Source organism: Chiloscyllium plagiosum, unplaced genomic scaffold (assembly GCF_037043375.1).
Source record: "Chiloscyllium plagiosum isolate Xiang-an unplaced genomic scaffold, Cpla_swu_hap1 HiC_scaffold_5, whole genome shotgun sequence".
NCBI classification, from domain to species: Eukaryota; Metazoa; Chordata; class Chondrichthyes; order Orectolobiformes; family Hemiscylliidae; genus Chiloscyllium; species Chiloscyllium plagiosum.
The window spans coordinates 53,511,041-53,525,823 of NW_028270143.1; the positions used below are offsets into that span (position 1 = coordinate 53,511,041).

Below are 14,783 nucleotides of genomic sequence, written 5' to 3' on the forward strand. Positions count from 1 at the left end.
ACAGCTGCTAATATACCATAGACCTTCTTATAAGCTCTATCCACCTGAGTGGCAACTTTCAAAGATCTATGAAAGAGATCTAGACCCCTAGATCCCTCTGCTCCTCCACCTTACTAAGAACCCTACCGTTAACCCTGTATTCCGCATTCTTATTTGTCCTTCCAAAGTGGACAACCTCACACTTGACAGGGTTGAACTCCATCTGCCACTCCTCAGCCCAGCTCTGCATCATATCTAAGTCTCTTTGCAGCCGACAACAGCCCTCCTCACTATTCACAACTCCACCAATCTTGTATCATCTGCAAATTTACTGACCCACCCTTTGACTCCCTCTTCCAAGTCATTAATAAAAATTACAAACAGCAGAGGACCCAGAACTGATCCCTGCAGAACTCCACTTGTAACTGGGCTCCAGGCTGAATATTTACCATCTACCACCACTCTCTGACTTCGACCGGTTAGCCAGTTTTCTATCCAACTGGCCAAATTTCCCTCTATCCCATGCCTCCTGACTTTCCGCATAAGCCTACCATGGGGAACCTTATCAAATGCCTTACTAAAATCCATGTACACTACATCCACTGCTCTACCCTCATCCACATGCTTGGTCACTTCCTCAAAGAATTCAATAAGACTTGTAAGGCAAGACCTACCCTTCACAAATCCGTGCTGACTGTCCCTAATCAAGCAGTGGCTTTCCAGATACTCATATATCCTGTCCCTCAGTACCCTTTCTAAGACTAACTGGCCTGTAATTCCCAGGATTATCCCTATTCCCTTTTTTGAACAGGGGCACAACATTCGCCAGTCTCCAGCCCCCTGGTACCACCCCCGTTGACAGTGAAGACGAAAAGATCATTGCCAACGGCTCTGCAATTTCCTCTTTTGCTTCCCACATAATCCTAGGATATATCCCATCAGGCCCGGGGGACTTGTCTATCCTCAAGTTGTTCAAAATGCCCAACACAGCTTCCTTCCTAACCAGTATCTCTTCGAGCTTACTAGTGCGTTTCACACTCTCCTCTTCAACAATACGGTCCCTCTCGTTTGTAAATACTGAAGAAAAGTACTCATTCAAGACCTCTCCTATCTCTTCGGACTCAATACACAGTCTCCCACTACTGTCCTTGATCGGAACTACCCTCGTTCTCATCATTCTCATGTTCCTCACATAGCCTAAAATGCCTTGGGGTTATCCTTGATCCTATCCGCCAAAGATTTTTCATGCCCTCTCTTAGCTCTCCTAATCCCTTTCTTCAGCTCCCTTCTGGCTATCCTGTATCCCTCCAACGCTCTGTCTGAACCTTGTTTCCTCAACCTTATGTAAGCCGCCTCCTTCCTCGTTACAAGACATTCAACCTCCCTTGTCAACCAAGGTTCCCTCACACGACCATCTCTTTCCTGCCTGACAGGTACATACATATCAAGGACACGTTGTATCTGTTCCTTGAAAAAGTTCCACATTTCCACGACATCCTTCCCTGACAGCCTATGCTTCTCAGATCCTGTCTTGCAGCATCGTATTTACCCTTCCCCCAATTGTAAAACCTACCCTGTTGCACGCACCTATCTCTCTCCATTACCATGGTGAAAGTCACAGAATTGTGGTCACCATCACCAAAATGTTCACCCACTAACAAGCCCATCACTTGTCCCGGTTCGTTACCAAGTACCAAATCCAATATGGCCTCCCCTCTGGTTGGACAATCTACATACTGAGTTAGAAAAGCTTCCTGGACACACTGCACAAACACCCCCCCCATCCAATCTACTTGATCTAAAGAGCTTTCAATCAATATTTGGGAAGTTGAAATCACCCATGACTACTACCCTGTGGCTTCTGCACCTTTCCAAAATCTGTTTCCCAATCTGTTTCTCCACATCTCTGTTGCTATTGGGGGGCCTATGGTAAACACCCAACAATGTGACTGCTCCTTTCCTATTTCTGACTTCAGCCCATACTACCTCCAAAGGCAGATCCCCCTCGAACTGCCTTTCTGCAGCCGTTATACCATTTCTAATTAGCAACGCCACCCCCTCCCTAATCTTACTGAAACATCTGTAACCAGGAACCTCCAACAACCATTCCTGTCCCTCTTCTATCCACGTTTCCGTGATGGCCACAACATCGTAGTCCCAAGTACCGATCCACGCCTTAAGTTCACCCACCTTATTTCTGATACTCCTTGCGTTGAAGTAAACACACTTGAACCCATCTCTGTGTCCGCAAGTATTCCCTGTCAGTGCTACCTTCTCCACAGCCTCCCTACATTCTTGGACATCCTGACAAACAGCTAGCCTACTTGCTGGACTACAACTCCGGATCCCATCTCCCTGCCAAATTAGTTTAAACCCCCCCCCGAAGAGTGCTAGCAAACCTACCTCCCAGGATATTGGTGCCCTTCTGGTTCAGGTGCAACCCGTCCTGCTTGTATCGGTCCCACCTTCCCCAGAATGCAGTCCAATTGTCCAAATACCTGAAGCCCTCCCCCCTACACCATCCTTGCAGCCACGTGTTCAACTGCACTTCTCCCTATTCCTTGCGTCACTGTCACGTGGCACCGGCAACAACCCAGAGATGACGACTCTGTCCGTCCTAGCTTTTAGCTTCCAGCCTAACTCCCGGAGCTCCTGAATGACCTCCCCACCCCTCTTCCTACCTATGTCGTTGGTGCCAATGTGCACCACGACTTCTGGCTGCACACCCTCCCCCTTAAGGATTCTGAAGACACGGTCCGAGACGTCTCGGACCCTGGCACCCGGGAGGCAACAAACCATCCGAGAGTCTCGCCCATGTCCACAGAACCGCCTGTCCATCCTTCTAACTATAGAGTCTCCTATAACTAGCACTCTCCTCCTCTCCCCCTTTCCCTTCTGAGCCTCCGAGCCGGACCTCGTGCCAGAGACCCGGTCACTGCAGCTTACCCCTGCTAGGCCTCCACCCCCCGCCCCCTGCCCCCCCCCCCCCCCCCCCCCCCCCCCTCGCCCCAACAGGATCCAAAGCGGTATACTTATTGTTGAGGGGAACGACCACAGGGGATCCCTGCACTCCCTGCTTCCACCCCTTCCCACCTCTAACTGTTACCCAGCTACCTCTGTTCTCTGGCGTAACTATGTCCCTGTAGCTTCTAGCTATCACCCTCTCAGCCTCTCGAATAATCCTCAGTTCATCCAACTCCAGCTCCAGTTCCCTAACACGTTCTGTGAGGAGCAGGAGCTGACTGCATTTCCTGCAGATGAAGTCAGCAGGAGCATTGGTGGCCACCCCTACCTCAAACATCCTGCAGGAGGAACATTCCACTGCCTGCGCTGCCATAACTCTACATTTAGTCTCCAAAACAAGAACATTGAGTAGCTACCTGTGGACTTTAAAGTTAGGTTAGAGGAGGAGGATGGGAGGGAGGCCCTACTTTGTAGGGCCTGGGATCTAGAATACACCCACTAAAATATCAGTCACTTACCTTCCCGACCAGCCCTGCGCTCCAACTTCACTTCCGCCCAGCTCGCGCCGCTCTCTGCAGTGAAAAGACCGTTGGCGTCGAGGTAAGTTCTTAAATATCAATCACTTACCTTCCCGACCAGCTCTGCGCTCCAACTTCACTTCCGCCCAGCTCGCGCCACGCTCTGCTGTGAAAAGTAGCTAAAGGCAACATAGGTGTTGGGACAAATCAAAGTGAGATCCCCAAGAATCAGTGAATAATGTTTGAGAGAGGTTGTAGCATTGGACAATATGCAAATGGGAAGAGGCAAGGATAGATTTAAACAAAGTTAAGCATGTTAAGGGTTTTTAAATAAGGGCTAAATTAGGAAGGCTGGGCCTCATTCCTCTTGAAAGAGAATAGTTGAGAAGTGACCTGACAGAAGGCCGAGATTATGGAACGGTTTGATTGTTGAGTCGTTATGCTGAGATTATGACCCCCTGTTCTGGACATTGCAGCCAGAGAATTGGAAGAAGATACTTATGAGTTTAGATAAATGTGGAAGAGATGCGGCCCAAGTGAACTACAAACCCCAGTGAAAAACTATTAGGTCATACAGCATATTTTTATTGTTCGTTCATTCACTCGTGGGACGTGGGTGTTACTGGCTGACCATTTATTGCCCATTCCTAGTTGGCATTCAGACGATGGTGCTGAGATGCCTTCTTAAACCACTGCAGTCCACTTGATACATACACAATACTGTCAGGAGGGAGTTCCAGGAGTTTGAACAAGTCATCACTGAAGTAGTGGAGATACATTTTGGAGTCTGGATTGTGAGTGGTTTGGAGGAAAGCGTCCAGATGCTGATGTTTCCATGTATCTGCTGTTGATCTTTTTAGATGGTAGTGGTCATTGGTTTGGAAGTTGCTGCCTAAGATGTTTCTGCAGCACATCTTATAAATAGTGCACACTACTTGTTGTCGAAGAGAATGAATGTTTGTGGATGTGGTGCCACTCAAGTGAGATGCTTTACCCTGGATTGTGTCAAACTTGCTAATTATTGTTAGAGCTGTACTCATCCACGAAGAAGGGAGTATTTCATCACACTCCTGATTTGTGCCTTATAGATGTGGACGGACTTTGAGAAATCAGGAGGTGAATTATTCAGATTGTCTAACCTCTGACCTTCTTTTGTAGCCTTGGTATTTATATATCTAATCCAGTTCAGTTTCCGATCAATGGTAATCCCCATAATGTTGATAGTCAGGGATCCAGTGATGCTAATACCATTGAACATCAAGTGGCACAACTACTTTAGATGCTGTCTCATTGGAGATTTCACTGGCACTTGTGTAGTATGAATACTACTTCCCACTTGTCAGCCCAAGTCTGGATATTGTCCAAATCCTGCTGTATTTGGGCATGGACTGTTTTGTTATCTGACGAGCACAGCTGGTGCTGAACATTGTGCAGTCATCAGGGAACATTCCCACTTCAGACTTATCATGGAGGGAAGGCCATTCAAGCAGCTGAAGATGATGGACCTCCAATAATCACAGCAACTTCTTTTTGTGGCAGGTATGACTCCAACCAATGAGAGTTTTCCACCTGATTCCCATTGACTGAAATTTTGATGGAGCTCTTTAGTGGCACACTTAATCAAATGCAGCCTTGATGTCAGGAGCTGTCATTCTCATTTCACTTCTGGAAGGTCCACTTTTGAACCATAGCTGTAATGAGTTTCTCTGCATCAGATACTCTGTAATGATGTAAGTGTCTCCCCGTTGCATTAAATGGCAACTGAGTAACACAGTCTGGTTCCTAGGCATGAGGTTCTCAACCCTTACGAATGCCTGCTTGACTGTGATTCTGCACTCATCCTGCGGATTCTACCAACTACTGACCACTAGCTCACAGTTCTAGAAAATAAACCAAAGTCTAATGATGTACATATTGGCCTTGTGCCTGACCATAACTGCTGTTCACCACCTGTTATCTGTAAATATCTATGTTTTGCAGCAAAACTCACATGCAAACTCAATAAATCAAGTGAATGCTGCATGTCAAAGAACTGTCTCGATCTGATGGGAAATTGGTCAACCTTTTTACAAACTCATCAAACTAAAACTCAGGAAATAGAAGCCAAGTTTCACCAACATTCCCTCATAATTCAACCCTCAAGTGCAGGTGTTATCCGGGGAATGTCTGCATTCCCTCTATAGAAATGGTCCTGTATCTCTCTCACACTGAGAAATCACATCTGCTATCATGTTAAAATGTCTGAAAGTAAGCTCACTGAGATAAACCATCTCATTAAAGTTTTCTGGCATTCTCTGTGAAGCACAGTGGGATGTTTTTCTGCTTACAAAGTGCTATACAAAATCAAGTTGCTATAAATGAATGAGGTAGAACAACTAGATTAACAATGAGTAAGGACGTATTATTGATCAAGCCATGGAACATAGCATTGAAAAGATATTGAACCCCATATGAAATGCTGAAGGCAATCTGAAATGAAGCAACAGACTCTAGTTTTAATCTTCCAAGTGTTTTTTTACATGACTGGTTCCAGTGTAATAACTGTTCAAAGAGTGATGGAACTATAGATTTTTCAGTGCAAACCAGCAGTGGTAATCTCTTGAATCCATAGCCAAGATAAAAGTAATACAGCATCAGAAATTTGAGCTGAGTCAGCCATTTAGCCCTCAAGCCTTCTATCCCATTCAACAAGATCAGAGCATGCCTATGTGTCCCTGCTTCAGTGGATGTAAATAATTCCTTGGCACTATTTCAGAGAGGAGCAGGGGAATTATCCCTGGTGAATATTTATTCTTCAAATTACATTTTAAAAATTGCTTGGTCCTTAAAAACCACATTATTGTTTATGAAGGTTTGATGAGCATTATTGGCTGCCACATTCAGTACATCACAACAGTAACTGCATTTCAAAAAGTACTCAATTGGCTCTAAGGTGTTTTGGGATGTCATAACTAGTGTTAACATGAATATTTCTCTGTATAACACATTGACCGTCAATGTGTTTTGTAAAAGTACCTCTGACAAAGAACTCTGAGGAAATAATAAAATAATTGGTAAAACTTGAAATTGATGTAGAATTTTAAGAGGATGAGTTAATAAAGCTCTGTAAGAAAGAACAAGAAATTTTAAGTTTTCTAAATTTATGCAGCAGGGTAATGCTAATTCTCTGCAATCACTTAGAGTTACACAGCACGGAAACAGATTCTTTGGTCTGACTCATCCATGCTGACCAGAGATCCTAAATTAATCTAGTCCCATTTGCCAGCATTTGACCCATATCCCTCTAAACCCTTCCTATTTATATAGCCATCCAGATACCTTTTAAATGTTGTAATTGTACCAGCCTCCACCCTTTTTACTGCAGGCTAGTTCCATAAAAGCACCACCCACTGCATGAAAAAGTTGCTCCTCTGGTCCCTTTTAAATCTTTCCCCTCTCACCTGAAATTTGTGCCCTCTAGTTTTGGACTCCCCTACCCTAGGGAAAAGGCCTTGACTATTCACGCCCCTATTCTGCTCTTTGATTTCAAGTATCTCTGGAATTGTCTAAAAAAAATTAACAAACAGTGAATCGGATGGGCATGGGCCAAGAAGTGGTAGATGGAGTTTAATTTAGATAAATGTGAAGTGTTGTATTTTGGAAAGGCAAATCAGGGCAGGACTTAAACACTTAATGGTAACGTCCTAGGAACTGTTGCTGAACAAAGAGACCTTGGAGTGCAGGTTCTTAGTTCATTGAGAGTGGAGTCAGATAGAATAGTGAAGAAGGCATTTGGTATGCTTGCCTTTATTGATAAATGGATTGAGTATAGGAGTTGGGAGTTCATGATGAAATACTGCGTGCAAGTCTCTGGCCTCTCTGCTGTAGGAAGGATGTTGTGAAGCTTGAAAGGGCTCAAAAGATTTTCAAGGATAATGCCAAGTTTGGAGGGTTTGAGCTACAGAAGCGGCTGAATAGGCTGGAGCAATTTTCCCTGGAACATCAGAGACTGAGGGGTGACCTTATAAAGGTTTATAAAATCATGAGGGGCATGGATAGGATAAATATATAAGGTATTTTCCCCAAGGTGGGGGAGTCCAAAACTAGAGAGCGTAAGTTTAGGGTGAAAGGGAGACAGATTTAAAAGGGACCTAAGGGACAACTTTTTCACACAGAGGGTGGTGCATGTATGGAATGAGCTCTCTGAGGAAGTGGTGGAGGCTAGTACGATCACAACATTTAAATGAATGTGTGTATAAATAGGAAGGCTTTAGAGGGTTATGGGGCCAAATGCTGGCAAATGGGACTAAATTATTTAGGATACTTGGTCAGCATGGACAAGTTGGACCAAAGGTCTGTGTCCGTGCTGTATGTCTCTGTGACTCTGACGCACCTTAAAAATGCATGCCCTAAGCTTGAAATCCCCCATCTGAGGGAAAAGACAACTACCATTAACTCTGTCTATGTCTCTCATTATTTTATAAATTTCCATCAGGTCACCTCTTAACCTCCTATGCTCCAGTGAAAAAAGTCCCAGCCCATTCACCCTTCCATTGTAACTCAAACCTTCCATACCCGGCAACATTCTGATAAATCGTTCCTGAGCCCCAGCTCCTGATTATTTCCATCCTATAACTGGGCAAACAATGGGAAACAGTATTCCAAAAGAGGCCTCACCAATTTCCTGTACAAGCTCAACATGGCTTCCCAACTCCTATAGGAGAAAGTGAGGTCTGCAGATGCTGGAGATCAGAGCTAAAAATGTGTTGCTGGAAAAGCGCAGCAGGTCAGGCAGCATCCAGGGAACAGGAGAATCGACGTTTCGGGCATAAGCCCTTCTTCCTGAAGAAGGGCTTATGCCCGAAACATCGATTCTCCTGTTCCCTGGATGCTGCCTGACCTGCTGCGCTTTTCCAGCAACACATTTTCAGTTCCCAACTCCTATACTCAAAGGACTGAGCAATGACGGCAAGTGTGCCAAACGCCTTTTTAACCACTCTGTCTATATGTGACGCAAACTTCAAAGAATTATGTACCTGCATCCCTAGCTCCTACCACTAATTGTATAAGTCCTACCCTTGTTTATCATACAGGTTGTCCTGTTATAATATGTGTTTTGTCAATGCAAATTCGCTATAACATGATTGACGAATTGGGGACGCTGTTTCTACAGCGTAAACTTTTAAAGCGTATTTTGGTTGTAACTCGATTACAGCACCAGCCCTTTAAGTGCTGTTTCTAAAACACAATTTTTCTATAACACAGGGTTGCGCAAGAACACGACCATCGTGTTATAGAAGGACTGACAATACCAAAATACAATACCTCACGTTTATCCTGATTGAATTCCGTCTGGCATTTTTCAGTCCATTGACCCATTTGTTCAAGATCCCTTTTTAATCTTAGTACGCAGTGAAGAAGGTTTTCTATGACACCAATTTGGATGTTGTCCGCAAACTTACTCACCATGTCTTCTATATTCTCATCCAAATCATTTATGTAAATGACAAACAAAAGAGGCCCTCGAACCTGCCTCTGTGGAACGTCACTGATCACAGGCCTCCAGTCTGAAAAGCAACCCTGCTCCATCACACTGCGTCTCCTGTCATTAGGCTAATTATGTATCCACTTTGCAAGATCACCCTGTATCTCTGTTGTATATCACAGGGACCTAGTATCACAAGGCTGGTCCCTTTTTTTTCTAAAAGCTGTTCCTTTTCTCAAGGATACTGTCTCCTTGATTTTTTTTTCAGAAGAGTCGTAATCCAGCTCCCGGTTTCGGTTAGACTGGTTGGGTACAGAGATTAAAGGATATTGAGAAGCCTTCTTGTTCATATGTAAACAGATGAGACTTGAGGCCAAAGGGTCATGTTTTAGAAGTGACCTGTATAATGAAAGGGGAGTAGTCCAGAACTAGTTGGGAGCTCAGTAGTAGACTGTGTGGACAGGCCCTCTCTCTCTTTCTGCCCTTCTAACTTCAACCTATAAGCATCTGTTCCTTTTTTTAAAACTGTGTTTTAAGGGGGTTTGCTTCGTGGGACTGTTGTGTATATTAAGAACAGCATAATTAAGTCTAGTTTGGAGAGACTGAATTCTGTAGGTGTTCTTTATTCTGTTATTTGTGTTTCATTGTGTAATTTTGTGAATAAATTTGTCTGTTTTAAAACCTAGTAGTAAACCTCGTAGTCAACCTAGCTAACTTACCCCAGGTCATTTTCACTGTATACTTACTGAAACAAATTGCAAAGTTATGGTCTGGGTTACCTGCTCAAGAATGTTTCGAGTGGTCTGGCCTGGCCCATAACACAAGGGCTTCAGATATATAATTCTTTGAAGTTTGTGTCACAGGGTGGTTAAAAAGGCACATTTCATGCATTTGCCTACATTGCTCTTGAGTGTTGAAGTTGGGAAATCATATTGAGATTATACAGAATATTGGTGAGCCCTGTTCAGGAGTACTGTATCCAGTTCTGATCACCCAGTTTTAACAAGGATATCATTAAGCTGGAGAGAGTTCAGAAAGATTTATAAGGATGTTGCTAAGTCTAGAAAATTTGAATTATTAAAAAAAAAGGCTGGATAGGCTCAGATTTGTTTCAGTTTATAAAATAATGAGGTGTCTAGATAGGGTTAATGGTAGGTGTCTTTTCCCTCGGGTGGTTTTTCAAGTCTAGGGGGCATATTTTTAAGGTGAGAGGAAATTTAAAAAAAGAAATGAGGGACAAATCTTTTGCAGAGGGTGGTTCACAAGTGAAATGAACTTGCTGAGGAACTGATGGATATGGGCACGGTTACAATATTTAAAACACACTTGGGTAAGAACATGAATAGGAAAGGTTTAGAGGGATATGGGCCAGGAGCAGGCAGGTGGGTCTATCTCCTTACATATTTGCTTCACACTGGCTATTGGAGGGGGTGGGGGGGGGAATCGTACGATCCCAATAAGGTGATCATCCTTTCTTTGTTATTTCCATCCAAGTAACTTTACTGATGTTCTCCCGTAATGTTAACCTGATCCAAAAATGACACACTCTCTTGTCCCCTTTTGTATCCTTTCTATAGCATCTATACCCGGAACATGAAGCTGACAGTCCTGCCCTTCCTTGACCCACATTTCTGTAATAACTAGGATATCCCAGTCCCAGTTTCCAACCATGCCCTGAGCTCCTCTGTCTTACCTGTCAGACCTTTTGCATTGAAATAAACAATGTTAGTCCTACATACACACACAGGCAGACACACGTGCGCATACAAACCTGAGACACACCTAGTTTAAAGCCTTACTAATCCAATTATTAGAATGTTGTTGGCCACGCCACTTTAGAAAGCATCTCATGACCTCTTATGGGATAGTCAGATATACTAAGGTGATGCTGTGGACGTGACACTTTAGTTATGAGGAGCTATTCCAAAAATTTGGTATTGTACATTGACCAAGCATTTCTGAGGACATTATTGTAGCCTAAATAGGAAATGCTTGTGACACATTTTGAAGGAATTGCCTGAGATGTTGAAAATTCCTCTACACCTGAAACCATCTGAAAGTCTCCATTTATTATCAAACAAATAGGTTTGGTAGTATGACCGAGTGGTCTAAAGTGCTGGAGTCAAGTTCCAGTCTCAGCTGAGGTGTGGGTTCGAATCCCACCGCTGTCAGTGATCCAATCGATTTGGCAGCCCATCCCTTTGCTGCTTTGGATTTGGGATGGCACGGTGGCTCAGTGGTTAGCACTGCTGCCTCACAGCACCAGGGATCCAAGTTCAATTCTAGCCTTGGACGACCATCTGTGTGGAGTTTGCACATTCTCCCAGTGTCTGCGTGGGTTTCCTCCCACGGTCCAAGATGTGCAGGTCAGGTGAATAGACCATTCTAAATTGCCTGTAGTGATAGGTGCATTATTCAGTGGGAAATGGGTCTGGATGGATCACTCTTCGGAGGGTCAGTGTGGACTTGTTGGGCTGAAGGGCTTGTTTCTATGCTGTAGGGAATCTAATCTCATCTAATTCGGAGGATTCTGATTCTGTTTTGGTTGGGACGGGGGAGCAAACCCCAACACTAAGAGTGAGCCCTGAAGCAACATCAGCAAGGTAGGCCCAGTGGCAAAAAAAGGCACCTGAAGATCAGCACCTTCATTGTTGGCTGAGTCTGGCGGTGGCAGGAGGGCACAACAGCAACATTGACTGCGTTGCTACTCTTTTGATGTTAGTGTACACGCTGGCAAAGGTAAATCATCACAGTGGTGAAAGATGGCCCCTGAGGATCGACAACTTTGATGTTGGTTGAGTCTGGCGAGGGGGCGGTGTTTCTAAGTTGGCTCAGAACTCATATGGAAATGGAGTTCTCTTTAAGCTGCATCTTTCATTTTCTGTTATTCTTAAACTATCAAAATGGTGTCAGATTATATCTTGAATGAAAACTTTTCACTTTGTGTGTTTCTGTAAAATATGCAAGACACTAAATCATTCATTCAAATTAAGTAAATCGTTACTCTGAAGAAGTGTGTCTGTTAAATACAGTCTAACTCTTGAGTAACTATTCAACTGGCCCTATATAGAGGAACCTCGATTATCCGAATGAGATGGGCAGGCACTATTTTGTTCGAATAATTGATTTATCCGGTTAATTGATTTAATGGCTTTCCTTTGGGACTCAGTTTTCTGAAGTTTCCTTTTTCCTCACTTTGCCTGCCTTGCTCCTTCTTTTTATCAGTGTTTTGTTTCTGAGCAGACACACACTTGTGTGTAAGGGACCTGCAGTATTGCTGAATCCTCCTGCATTACCCACCACCCAGTTCAATGGGCTTGGCACAGCGAGCACTTGCTAAGTCTGCTCCCCATTCATGAGATCTAGGCAGCAGCAGCACTGTACGTGAGCCCCCACTCCCCCATTTGCCCCATTCCGTCCCCACCCCCAGTCCTGACCCTGTTTCCGGGGCAGTCGGACTGGACACCACCAGTAAGACTGCTACTGCCTTTGAGAGGTTAGTCTCAAAATAGTGTGCGTGCACAGCTGCATGCACAACCTTTTACTGCAACTTTTTGACAAGTTCCACAATGGTGGAGAGATTATCTGGGGAAGGGGGGTTTAGGATACACCCCCTGTGTAGAACTCCAAGGAAAGTGTGGGGAGAGAAAGAGAGGAAGAAGGCGGGTGGTCAGTCAGTCATTTGGAGACGGTTCCTGGGCTCTCATCGATATCCAGGACTGTTCTCGACAGCATTTCAGTAAGCCGAGTTCACTTTTAATCATTGTAAACGAAAGACGCAATCAGTGTTGAAACACCTCTTTGATGTAATGTTTCTATCGGGATCTTGAGATCATCTTCGGATAATCTGAATTTCAGATAATTGATATTCGGATAATCGAGGTTCCTCTGTACTTGCCTTTCACATCCCTAAGTACACCTCCGCATGATATTTAGACCCCCACACTCTGACATAATATTCCCCCACTCACCCCTTAGGACCAGTCAAAATGATTGCATGATTGTGTACCTTTAAATTTCAAAATAGAGCTGCAACTGCTTTGCTTTGTAAAGGGGCTGTAGTTTGCTTTCTCCTCCTTCCCCACCACACAACTGTTCTGCTGTTGGAAAGAACTGTCAGGGTGGCAGTATGGCTCCACATTTCTGAAGGAGTCCTGATGAAAATCGCCTGGGAGAAGGATTGAGCTTTCCTCTTTTGCAAAAAAGGGCAAAATGGCAATGTGAAAGATTGATTTTTCTTGGAAAATATGGTCTATTCCAAACCTGAATAGTAAGGGAATTGATAGAGGTGAAACAAATTAACAAAAAGTGCTGAGATGAATCAGGAAAATATAGTTTCTGTTGGGTGAATTGAGAGCGAGGGGCCATAAATTTTACTTTGAATGAAAACATGTCTCCTAACTGCTTCATTCTTTTCATAGAGTGTTGTCATGTGAAATTATCTACCAGAAGCTCATGGGAATAGAGTTTATAATTACTTTTTAAAGCAAGGTAGATAATGCTTGGAGAAGAAAAGAATTAAAAGGGCAAGGGGAGGGGAATGGAAGGAAGTGCATAACTCATATGGGCAGTGGGATGAAAAGCCTCTTTCCATACAGTAAAATATGAATTTGTGAAAAGGAGAAGTGTCATTGGAGTAAAGTAATTCATACTTCTGAGCCAGTTGCATTAAATGCTGGGGTTACTTGGATCTCTCTTTTTAGTGTTTCTCAAAGCCAAGGGACCATGTTGACATTAGTTTATAATTCTCTGATATATGCAGAATCAAAACCATATAGAATTCAATTAACTAAATGTGACTTTTTGAGCAATAGTCTATTTCAAGTTATATTCAGTACTTGCCTATGAGTATATTCGGTTTGCATTTGCATTACATCTCGGCAAATACATCAAAATGAGTTGAAGACAGCAGAAGATGTCAATTTCATTTGCGAACTGCAATATGAACCCATTCATTTGCCAGTACTTTTGTTCCACTAAATCATGACATTCTATGACTACTTGTGATGAAGGAGAGATGGATTACATACTGGCTTTGCAATGGATAATTCTGGTTTAGAATACAGAGTGGGTACTGAATAATTTTGCAACAGTGAAACTAATGTGAGTGATGTCTATCCTGATTGTTCTATTTCCCTTTTTTAGGAGTGTTGCTAAACCAGAGAGATATAGTGGTGACAACGTAATTTACAAACCACTTGGGGTAGGTTCAAAGACCCTCTTGACAGTAATTGCTCAAATCACTTTGCCTGCTGTTTGCTATTTAAAATTTGTAACTAGTTTTTCTTAATAGTTGAGCAGTTATTCAGTAGCATTTACTCTGATAATATTGTGAAACTATTGAATGGTTCAACATTTTATTTGGTTCTGACTTTACGTGTGTATACTTTACTCTATTCCTTAGGAAAATAGTCCTGACATGGTGTATTTGGGTTCATTAACAAACTTTGACCTCACATTTGCCTGGACCCAAGATAAGTGCGTTCCACTGGTTAGAGAAATTACTTTTGAAAATGGTGAGGTAAGCATTAATTTAATCCATATTCATTGCAAATAAAAAGGTCTATACTAATACTGTGAAAATTGCTGAACTTATAGCAATCAGCAATTCTGAATCTTTCCCCTTCAATATTGCAGTGAGGGCAAAACATCCACTTATAACACTAAAAAATATTGTCACTTCGTCGGACAGCTGATTGAAAATTGAAAAAGAAACAATCTTGATCTTCTGACTTAGCTTGTTCACCTAATTGAACAGAGGTTTAAGTGAATAATGTTCACATATGTGCTGCAACATCATAGGAGTCTAGCCTGTGTTGACTTGTATTTTCATCCTGTTCCTTTTACAGTCCCATTTT

At 43.2% G+C, this 14,783-nt stretch overlaps 1 protein-coding gene across 2 annotated transcripts in view; it reads left to right on the forward strand.

Annotated features, from left to right (window-relative positions):
* Positions 1-14,783, forward strand: part of erp44 (endoplasmic reticulum protein 44) — a 99,758-nt gene that overhangs the window by 73,011 nt on the left and 11,964 nt on the right. For both annotated transcript variants that reach the window (XM_043690040.2, XM_043690041.2), the window contains 2 exons: positions 14,071-14,128; positions 14,330-14,446. In XM_043690040.2, coding sequence (XP_043545975.1) covers positions 14,071-14,128; positions 14,330-14,446 — 175 coding nt within the window. The remainder of the gene's footprint in view (positions 1-14,070; positions 14,129-14,329; positions 14,447-14,783) is intronic.